Here is a 12341-nt window from a genome sequence, read left to right as displayed (position 1 = left end):
CTGGATATGCCTCTCCCTCAGATGCCACAATATTGTTCCTTGTGACTTGAATAAGAGCTACAGTTTCAGTTCAAAGAATAAAGAAGAAAGAAAGGAAGGAAGGAGTGAAAAGGGGAAAAAAAAAATTCTAACTAAATCAATCTCCTCCAAATCTTTCGTAGGATTAAATGAAGCACATAGTTTTTAAACACGAAAGGTCTATGCATCTCATCTTCTGAAATATCACAAACCACAGAAAGAAAGAAACCCATCTAGGTGTCAGAAATAATTGGCTTAAATATACATGCATTTAAGTTTCAAGGTGGCAGCATAATTCGTGGAGAGTTCTGTGTCAAGCTCTGAATGACCCGGCTTTTATTTACAGCTTCTCTGCTTGAATGTGTTTGATCAAGGAGCTGTGTGTGTTTCTCCATGTCTCAGGTTCCTTATCTAAGAAGTGGGGAGAATAATAAGAGTTTATTCTCTGTCAGTAATAAAGGAATTCTGTGAAATTATGACCATTAACTTAATTCTGTATAATGATTAAATTTCAAAATAGAGTTGTTCTAATCATTTGCTGACTTTTGAGAACTAAATTCCTCATTTTCATGATAAATAAAATTCATGCCATGTGGATTTGAGTTAGGATTAATATTATTTTTTAAGTTACTAGATTTAAGGCCATTAAAATAAAGAATTTTCCTCCAAATTGAGAGAGAGCCATTCATCAAATACAGATCTCTAAGGTTAGAAAATAACTTTTACTCACATTGAAAAGCCATCAACATTGAGAGAGGTTAGAGGTTTCATTTAACTCAATTTTACTGGAAGACACAGTGACAAAGATTAAACTTTGCTTTATGTTCTCTTTTTGAACACAAAGAGAATACTGTGAACTTAGATGACAATTTAAAATACTTCAGCTGGCTTCTTTTCCAGTTAGAAGTTAACCATATATTACTACAGAGGTGATAATGTTCACAGAGACATGGAAATTATTTAGAATCCATTGGACTGGACACAAAACAATCAGAAGTGCCACCCCCAGCACTGGAGCAGGTGCCCGAGGTCCCGCCGCGCTGAGCTCTAGCTGGACTCTGCAGGGATAAGGAGAAGCCTCAGGGGAAGGGACAAAGTCATCAAAGTGGCTCAGAGGAACTGTTACTATACTAACAGGTATAGATATCTCACTGTATAAGACAACACAAAGCAGTGCTTGCTGGTACCCAAATTAGGTTGTCAGAAGGGTTTAATTACCAAAAAATTTGGCTACATGAATATCCTGCTAAAATACCAAAACAGGATGACCTTTGAACTTGGTACTTCTAACTATATGAACTAAATCAGACTGTATATGGATTATTCCTCAAACAGAATTCCTTTTTCACTGCTAGAAAACAATCTGACAATCAATGCACTGCAAATCAGAAGCATGGCAATTTTAAGCATAGTATCCCACCGCTGGAAACGAGAATGCCTGAGCAGTAGACAGAGACTGAGGCCCAGGCAATGGCAGCCAAATTTAATTTTTACTATGCACACTTCCGTATCTTTTGAATCTTATATTGCATGCATATCAAAAAATTAGGTATTTTGAAAATAATAGGGCAAATCATTCTATTCCCTAATAATTTATCCTTGGTATAAAATTTATATTCTCACATAGCTGATTAACTGGAACTTAACGGATATAATCAAAAGCAACCTTCTATTTTGATACTGGATCACACACTAATTAGAAATGTCGACGATAAATTAAAATGATATTCTCCCAAATGCCACTGGTTCTTACATCTCCTTTCTTTCCTCAGAGTCGGTTTTGTAATTCAGATTAAAGACGACAATTCCTCTTTTATAACCTTTCAAACAGCCAAGAAATTTAAAAAATTTAAAGTAGTTTCTTACATACATATCTTCATTTGGATTTAGAAAAGTAAATTAGTATAAAAATAACTTTTATCAGTTTATCATTTCTGCCTCTGAAATACAGTATACAGCTTTTCACTAACTGGACTATCGATGGCCAATAAAAAAATTGAATAAAAATAAATCTATAACACACACATCAGTTATTTTTTTCTAAAGTCTAACTACTATGTAACAGTTTTCAACACTACCTAAAATTGAGAATGCCTGAATCAGACAGACCTTGCTGATAATTTTAAGCATTAGAATAATGGAAGATTAAGAACCACATTAAGTGATAGATCACAATGACTAGAATAGTTACAGAAAGATATTCTTTACAGATATTACTATGTAATCACTCTCCCAGCATTATTACTGGATGTAGAAATCTGCTCAATAACCTTAGATCAAAGGAAGGTTTGAAAAAAACTTTCAACCCCATCAGAACAAAACAAGTCCAGCCTCATTCAGGTCAATGTGGAGAGAGAACATTACTATGGATGGAAGATACTTATGACAGAGGAGCCTGACTTTTTATGACAATAAGCAGAAATCTGTATCTGTCAACAGTGTCTGGGTGGGACAGGGCTGATGGTATTGATAAAAGTTTCAAGTCTGATCAACATTAGTCACAAATACTAACCTGACGTGACATAAAACAGAACTCATAGTATTTAAAGTGCATTTTGGAAGGTGAGCCAAAAACAACTAATGGGGAAAGGCAGGTCTTACATGTCTTAAGAAGCAACTAAATAAACCCCATTCATTTATTTCATTTTTAATCTTCGGAGGTATTTTTCAAGGTCTGCTCTGCAGCAAAAGTTTGAAATGTACATCCTCAACACGGAATAAAGTCTTCTCCTTCATTCCTCTGACTGTCAGGCTGATGATCCAGCCACAATAAAAAGGCAAGCCTTAAATCTATATTAGAATAAGTTTTCTTGCAAGGTTTCCAATGCCTTTTTGTTTTGGCCCAGCTGGAAAACCACAAGAATAGCCTTGCATGCAAAATTCTGGCTTAGCCCAGGAAATTTAGAGGCACTTAAGAACTATTCTCAACTACCAAACCTTTCTCAATCCTCTGCTGAGGTTAAGCTTGGTGGGAGGGATAAGCATGGACAAGCCAAGTTGTTAGTTTCAAGCCAATTGCTGGTATCTAGCAGGCTGTTAGTCCAAACGCTACTGGCAGCAGCAAACAGCTTTCTTTGTCCAGGAAAAATCTGATCATATGATAAAAGCTGGAATTTATGAGAATCCTCGTTCCATCAAATAACTAAAACTGTAACTTCATTTCATATCTTTGAGTTAACAAAATGGTGGAATTCAAAAAAACAGACATGTGACAGATCTCACGTATCTCCATCCTCTTTGCACAAAAAGTTAGCAATCTCTAATCAAGGGAAAAACATCAAAAGAAGAGAAAACAAAGTTGTTCCCCACTCCTTGGAGCAGAACTTTATACGATAAAAGCAATTCTACACCCTGGGAAAAATTGGTTTCCAAAATGTATTACGTTCTCCCTTATAAAACAGTACAAACAACTCAAGAGTTCGAATGAAACACTAGCAAGTGGACGCTTCTGAAAAAATGGAATACAGCAGGCATGTGACATTCCAAGCTGGCATTTGACATATGTTGCACTGCTAAAATTCAAAGCTGTCCTTACCAAAAGGGACTTAAGGCATACCTAACCTTCTTAGAAACACACAGTGGACCAAGTCTCTCTATAAAATCAAGGTTGGTCAATGTGGGAACTGAACAGATCAAGAATTTTAATCGGGATAATTTCAGAACTACTTAAGTTTATGTAGCAATTTTGCATTATTTTTCACGATGAGTAGCAGAAAATGTGTGTGCCTAAAAAGTTAAAACTCTAGTGTACCTGATTCAATTACTCTGCTACTTAAACATAAGAAAAAAGTAAATCAGAAAATTCTCTTTGTAAAATGTTCTAAGACTTTAGAAAAGATTCTGCCCATTCCTTGCTTTCCCTTTAAAACAGTCACGTATTTATAAACGCTGTTCATGTCGAGCATTCACTGGCTTTTGGCATCTGGGTTGGAATACACGGAATTTAAGATCACCAGTTCAGGCAGGCTTCAGAAACAAGGACTGTGAAAGCAAAGCAGGTGTATGTCTGTATGTCTAGTTTGGTGGAAATATCTTGAGACCTGTAGATACACATAAGTAAGAATGAGTTTTGGCCAAAAGGATGAACACAAAACATCAGGGTGAGAAAAGAAAGATCTAGAGTTTGAGAAGAGGACATGAAACTCTTCTGGTTTCAAGTTGAACGTGACGACCAGGAACTAATTTTCATGTCACAAAAAAAATTAATAAATAAAAGCAGAAAGTAGATCGGGCACCCATAGGAGGGCCAAGAAATATATAATACACATTAAACCATTATAGTTACAATTTATCTGGTGTTTGCATACAAATATCAAACCAAAATGCATTTTCTTCTTGCTTTTTTCAGGCTAATTTTCTAAGCTCCATTTTTGCTAATCTGTCAACGATGTCAAAGTCAATGTTTCAACACTTCTCCTATCTGCTGTGATTTGAAAAATGTCTAAATCCCTTAAGTTTAAACAACAAACAAAAACAACAGAATGTAATTTAATCTGAAAAATAAATAAGTTGAGCCATAACCAAGAAAATAACTTGTAACTTCAGGATGAAATAAAAAATTCTGTACACAAGAGTTTCAAAAAGGAAAAAGCTCTTTCTCTAACTGATCTATCTTAAAGCAAACACCACAATAACTAACTAACTAAATAACTAACTAACTAGCTAAATAAATAAACCAGTAAATCAATAAATCAATGGGGTGGGGAGTCTTTTGTCATGGTCTTGAAAAAGATTACGTATGCAGTAGCAAAACAAAAACATTAACCGTTATCTTAGTTGTGTCAAACTGGAAGTTTTCATGAACTGGACTCAAAGTAAGATAAAATAAAAACAACATGTTGAACTTAATTTCTTGAGTACTTTCCACTCAATGTTAGAGCATGTTAGAAAAAGTTCCAGCTTTGAACTTTAATACACTGAGTCAACTAGTACTTCCTCTGGAAAATTCTTCTAAAAAGCTATTTAGGATAAAAAGAAAATTCCTTTTAAGAATATGCCAACATCTAAAATGCTTATATATGGAATTCTAACTGGACAGATGTATACAGAGAGACTTCTGAAAAGAAAAACAAGAAGCAAACACTTCTGCGCAAGAAATGAAGACGGGGGATCCTTTCTCTTTAAAAGACAAGACAGCATATCCCCTAAGTTACAGAATTATATTTATTTTCACAAATGTGTCTGTATTTTTTCCATGTATGATATGCTTTGACAGTCCTCTCTATACCAGTCCCTACTACGCCAATACTCAACTATGAAACATTTTTTCTTACATTGATCACTTATCCCACATCAAGGAAAACAAGACATTAGTTTAAAAAAAAAATGTTAATTTAGGATAAATTCTAGTTTCTAAGTTATAGCTAACATTTTTTTCTCCTTTTGTAACTTTCAAAAAAGAGAAAGCAGTCCATCCTAGTCATTTAAATTCTGTTAGAGCATCTCTCATCTTTCTCATATGGAAAAATTTGCCAGTGATTTCAATGATAAACGTGTACACACACACAATCTTGATGGGTTCAATGTCAGATGATACAAATGGGGGGAAAATGGCAACAGACTGAAACAGATGAGTTTTTTGACAGGCAAGTATATATGAAGGGATAAGACAATGATTAACAACCCCCTTGGGGTAAAACAATGGCTTCTAGAACTTTAAAGAAAATACAGATACCTAGAACCCACCTACATAAACTGATTTAGGATTTCCAGAGAAGAAATCTGCCTTAACATATGAATTTTTTTAAAGTAACCACAAGTCATTTATTACATGTGCAAAAGATGCAAACTGAGGGATTAAGGTACCCTGATCACTGATAACTGTTCAGAGCGTCATAAACAAAAGAGCAGCGCACTGACACAACTACTCATTACCTTAAACAAGAAAGGACAGTAATCTGTGATAGAGGAAACGACAGCCATAAAGAACTGTGAAGTCTGTGAAGCCTGAGTCTACATCCTGGAGAACGACAATTTCAAGTCAAAAGCCCAATTACACAAGTAAAGGAAAATTCTTATGCTGCTTGCAGTAAACAATCTTAGATGTGGCGTGCTCCTATGGAAAGCCTTCCAAGATCTACATTTATGTTACTGTTGTTAATTATCAGGTTAAAAGATTTTTAAAATCATGACATAAAAGAAAAAAAATAAACAAAATCAAGTAAATATTATGGGAAGAGTTGGCATATGTAGCACAGAATTTCACATGTCCTTCTCATCAATCTGGAGCAAGCTATTTACTTTCTAAATGAACAAAAGAAAGCTGGCTTTTCAACAGAAGCCTAGGAATATGAAGGGCTGGACCACAATCTCTTTCTCTTAAGTAAATTTTTCTAAAAAGATTGAAACAATAATCCACATTGTATAATTTTGAGAAGTATGCTAATTAATAATCAGCCGTAAGATAATACGAGGCATTGAAATTGCCATGCTGGAAGTTAAGTGTAATAATGATAACTAAACAGCTAAAATTTATTTAACAGCATCACTGCTAGCTGTGCAATATTTGTTATCTCACTGGATCCTCACGATACTCCTATGAATAAGTTCTATGGTTCATTCCCTCATTTACTCACGAGGAAACTAAAGTTCATATATAAGAAACTGCCCTAGGTCACACCACTAGTAAGTATGAGAGCTGGGGCTTAGACCCAGCTCTGGCTGACTCTAAAATAATCAATCGGGTCTACTAATAAAAATATTTAGCAATTTCAAAGTAGAAATTTTTCAAGAGATGAAGCATTCCTTCAGGAATTAATAGAATAAAGACATATAAATTATCACCCATCATTATTCAAGGTAGAAAAAGGTAAGATTATTAGTATATAATACATACAAATAGTACAAAATAACTTCAGATTTTCAAGTTACTTAAATATGAGGTTGGGTTGCAAACTTTCTTTGCCCAGTTCCTGCAGTGGATGATCTGAAGTTGTATGAATAAAGAATTACTAAAAGAAATGAATTCCAATTTGATGAGATCAGCTACTCCCTTAAATACAGACTAATTCAATGTGAATCAGAATTTTCAATTATTTGTGAAGAGTTAAAATCATAACATAGATTATCTCTATCTCAGAAACTGTTGATCTCATCATTCAAGAACTTTAAAATGTGCTATTTCATTTGAACGATGTTAGGGATACAAGATATGCTAGCCAAAGTGTATCAGAACTTTATGAAGTTTTTTTTTCACTCTGATTACCAAAGTAAAGACTGGCACTTAGATTATTAAGGTTTAAATTAATATTTGAAGCCATGTTAATTTGCTGGGAAAAAACATATTCTAAAATTCATAATAAGTACAATTATCAGAATTTACCCATGTAAAAGAATAATCCCACATTTTAGAAAAGCATTATAAAAAGCAATCAGGAAAACAAAACAAATTAATCAGCAGAAATTCAAGGGTTGAGACACTCTTACAAGACAAGACGGAAACAAATCTTTAAGTCTTGTCAATACTTATGAGAATACACAGTACATAGTCAATACAATGAGAATAAAGAGTGTCATGACTCCTGGATATTCACTGATCCCCAGATATTCATTTTTTAAAGGAAGGACACGTGTAATGGAGTAACGCTATTTTAATATGGATTTTAAAAAAAGGTGAGAAAGTGATTCTGGAACAGTGATATTAGGGCTCAGAGAAACCCTTACCACAGAGAGATATCTTTTAAGTAGATATACCTATAGACATCTATAGAACACTCCACCTCAATCAAAATCACCAAAAAAAGTTCTCTGACTACAATGGAACTAAATTAGAAATTAATAACAGACAGAAATCTGGTAAATTCACATATATGCAGAAATTAACATACTTCTAAAGAACCAATAGGATACAGAAGAAATCACAATGAAGATTATAAAATACTTACATATGAATGAAAATAAAAACACACCATAAAACTTATGGGATGAAATAAGCTAGGATACAGAGGGAAACTGATTAAGTATAAATGCCTATATTAAAAAAGAAAAAAGATATAAAATCAATAACCTAATTATCTGTCTTAAAAAACCTAGAAAATTACAAATTAAGGCAAAAAGCAAACAAAAAGTCAGGCAAAATAATGGTAGAGTAAAAACTGATAAATTAGAGAATAGAAAAATGAGAGAAAATGAGCAAATGTTTCGATAGACTGACCAAATAAAAAAGGGAAGACTCAAAGTATAAAATCAAGAACGAAGGAGGAGAGAGCAGTTCCTACCTTCAAAAAGAAAAAGAATTAAAAGGAATACTATGAACAACTATATCCCCCAAAACTAGATCACTCAGATGAAAGAGGCAGATCCCTAGAAAGATGAAACTGCCAAAGTAAATCAGGAAAAAAATTAAAAATCTGGAGAATCAGTAAGAGGAGATTATATTAATTTAAAAAATTTTAAAAAACTCCTATAAAGACAAGTCCAGTACCACACAGTCTAGCTGTTTCTGAGTTACTTAGTGATTAGCGAACCATCGTCACAATGTTTAAAAACCTTAAAGATGTATTTTAAAGATATTAATGAAAACTAAGTTACTGTCTAAAACAAGAGAAGCAAAATAAGATAATTATCACATGAACTTCTTATGCATGAATTTAGAATGGAAAAAAATTGTTTCTTATTACCCAGTGGGCCATAAGTCATCAATATTTACATTATAAAGACATCTAACCTACCAAGAAAACATTGCCTATTTTTCTTATCTAAATTATTTTTTCCATATTACTATGAAGTTGATTCTCTGTATGTTTTTAGACACATTGGTAGTAAAATTTTATGTGATAAATAAAATGTCAGATGTATTCCTCCTCAGAGTACTGTAATACCTTTGTGCAAAATATGAAGTTCATCAGTAAATCTATATGGTAAGCTATATGCAAAGTATTTACACCAAAGTTCCCTACTCTAAGAAAATTTATATATTTTGGATACTAATATGATAAATTAAACATAACTTTGTAGAATACTTGATTTGATACATAATCCTTTTAAGCAAATCATAATACCTAATGCCTCAAACTTTTAAATCCTCTTTCTAAATGAGTGTCAAATGATGGTACTACACAAAGAAGAGGTGAAACCAAATTTCTTCAAATACAATTTGCAAAATACATTTGCAAATTTCTCATATACACTTTTAAGCTTATTAGTTACTAGTGTTGAAAGTAATATACAATAAGAATATTTTCAGCAAAAGAAATATGTGAAGCTAGAACCAAAGAAATATTTAAAATATCAAATACTGAGCTTTTTATAAAGACATACAATATAATAAGTACTTTCAAGACATATAATTTAGAATTCATAAATAAAAATAAGTAAAATATAAATCCATCTAAGTATATATTACTTAATACACCAAGAGAATTATGTAAACTCCACTATTTCAATTCCTCCCCCTTAGCTTTGGGGAAAGAAAGAAGATGGTTCAAGATAGATCCTATACTTTCCCCAACTCAATAACCATAAAGCTGGTTAATATTAGTAAAACTAAAAAGTCACAACATAAAAAAAAAAAAGGAGCCAATAATCACACCTGTAAAAACGAGACTTTTAAAAATTAATCTTCTCAATAACAGCACCAGTTTCTATGTTGGGCATGGTCACAAAAATGACCTTTCATGTCCCAAGACATATCTACTAGACTTTTTAATACTTTGGATTTTTTTTTAAGTGCTTTCCACATAAATTAATTCTGGATCTACCTCTTTTTCTACTCTTATCCAAATAACTTCTTGTTACAGGAAGCTTTTTAACATTAAATTATCAGCTAATTAAAATGATGGTAACTTCTATCATGTCTAGGGATGAAACTGAAGCAATAAAGAATTACTACATTCCACATGTGGTAGGAAAGACTTTTTTTAAACATTTACTGTAATAATTAACAATAAAAAAACCTTAAATGCCTACTTACATAGTATAGTTAAACTAATTATGGCGTGTGTGTATATCCACACCCACATGCTGTGAAATACCATAGAACAAAGACAAAAAAAGGATGTTTGTACATACTAACAGGAAAATATATATTGACAAGTAAATACAGCATGAAATCAAAGAATAGATTGCTAAGGATAACATTTTTCAAAAGCATATCAAAATTATATAGCATGATATGAATATACACACACACACACATACACAAAAATATGAAGGAAAATCTCCAGAAGGATGCACACCAAACTGTACACACTGTTACCTCTGAGCAGACCTGTGTGAATTACATTTCAACAAGAATGTATTCCTCAGTTACTTGGTGGAGAAAAATGATCTAACATGAAACTTAGGGGAAAAAATTTTGTCATTAACCTCTCAATTTTCCTTAAATGATTACTCTTATATTGGCACAGAATCAAAGAATAATTCTGGGTGTATCACTGATATTCACTGTAATTTCTGTTACTACTTAAATGTACCCAAACCTGTTTAATTTGTTTAAGAAAAAAAGATATGACAATATTTTGCTGATTTGTATCATGCCTTTTTCTATAAAAGGTGGAACCATAGTAAAAACAAAAATGCTAATCTAACAATTCATTATATAGTATTTTGTTTGCAGACTTTAACTGCCAATCTTGTGTTTTCAAATACTCTGTAAGTTCTCAAACTCAAAGCAACTTCAAACATTACCTTTGTAGTCCACAGAGTATCCTTTCAATGAACACCTACTGGTCAACCGAAAGGAAGTCTATACCTAAACAAGACTACACTATAATTCTGTAATTTGTGTATGTCTGCATATGTCCATGTGTGTAATCTTTTTTACTAAAGTTTGCCAAAGTGGAAAGAATAAAGAAAACAGCACCTCAAACCTGTACCTTATATTCATCCACAATGATGCTGAGGGCTTCATGACCAGCTTTCCTCATGTCTTCCAGTTCTTGTTTATGTTTTTCCTGAAAGAAAATAAGAAACTAAGCCATGATTTGTTCTTTTGTTTACAAAATAGTAAAACCATTGACTTTCACAGCCATGAGTGATTGAGGGGTTTGTGGCACACCAGTGCTATAGCTGAAAACAAAGAGAAAAGCTGTTTTTGAAAAAAAAAAGTTCTGTTTAAAAGCATTCTGGAGGTCTCTGGTGATGAGAAATCAAAGAGAAACAATAATTGTGAAAGGAAAACCATGTAGAGAGGGAAGGTAACATTAGGAAATGGTGTTTTCTGTTGGGGCATTTGGCAATTCTGGACGTGGATCTAGACACAGAAAGCCCTGTGTTACTTCAACAAGCTAGGGTCTCTCTCTTCTTTTTTCATTACTTCTCCAGTAATACACATATACCAATAGTTTAATACATAAAAAAGTTTGAGAACCGCTGAATTAAGGTGATCAATCCCCACTCTACCTTCCTAGGAAAGGAGAGTCTGAACTCTCCTTGGAGAATGTTCACATCCTACAGAGCTTTTCCAGTTTTTCAAGTACGGTGTTCAGCTTTCAATACAAAATTATCAGAGATGAGAAAAGATGAGATTAAAGAAATATAAAGCAGAAAAGACAAAAGAAATAGACCCACAGGTGATTCATGTATTACTTATTGAAGGGTTTAAAACATGTATGACTTATAAATTCAAGAAAATAGAGAAGAAATGGAAAAAGTCAATAGGATAGAGGTTTTCATCAGAGAGCTGGAATTCATAAAACAGGAAGTCTACAGCTGAGAAAAATGCACTATTAATAACTCAGTAGAGGAGGTAAACAGTAGGTGAAACAGCAGAAAGCAGGATAAGAGAACCAAAATGACTGGGAGGCGGGGAATAGACAGCAGCAAAAAGAGGAAAATGATGGAAAATACAAAAAAAAGAAAAAAAAACCTTTAAAAAGACATGGAATAGAGTAAAAAGATCAAAGACATGTAACAAAAGAGGATCCGAAGAAAGAAGGAAAAAAATGAAATGTAGTAAGATGATAACAAAGTTTTGAAGAAAATTAAAAACCACAAATTTCCAACATTGTACGTGAATTCAGGATATTACATAACCTAGAAATATTTCTAATAAACAACAATATATTACTAAATATTATATCAATAAAGATGAAATTTTATATGAAATGCAAATACTCCTAGGAAAACCAAACTTGAAAGATGAAATAATAAACCAGTGTTAAAAAAAAAAACCTGTATTAATTTAAAAAATTACAAACAATAAATCTTCTGACCAAGGACTGTGGGGCTGACCAAGCCCAGATGACTTAACAGGTAAATTTTAATAAATATTTAACAGAAATCTTACACAAAATCTTCCAGTGTACAGAAAAAGATAGAATACTTCACCACATAGACAGCATATCCTTTATACTAAAATCAGCAAAGATATTTAGGAAAAAAAT

The 12341-nt window shown here is 32.8% G+C and overlaps 1 protein-coding gene across 6 annotated transcripts in view; it reads right to left on the bottom strand.

Annotated features, from left to right (window-relative positions):
• CCDC91 (coiled-coil domain containing 91) overlaps positions 1–12341 on the bottom strand; it is a 224978-nt gene that overhangs the window by 120595 nt on the left and 92042 nt on the right. For all 6 annotated transcript variants that reach the window (XM_074357765.1, XM_074357768.1, XM_074357767.1 and 3 more), the window contains exon 7: positions 10833–10910. In XM_074357765.1, coding sequence (XP_074213866.1) covers positions 10833–10910 — 78 coding nt within the window. The remainder of the gene's footprint in view (positions 1–10832; positions 10911–12341) is intronic.

Source organism: Camelus bactrianus, chromosome 34 (genome assembly GCF_048773025.1).
Source record: "Camelus bactrianus isolate YW-2024 breed Bactrian camel chromosome 34, ASM4877302v1, whole genome shotgun sequence".
Classification (NCBI taxonomy): Eukaryota; Metazoa; Chordata; class Mammalia; order Artiodactyla; family Camelidae; genus Camelus; species Camelus bactrianus.
The sequence above is the reverse complement of the archived record's forward strand: the minus strand, read 5'-3'. Positions and strand labels throughout refer to the sequence as shown.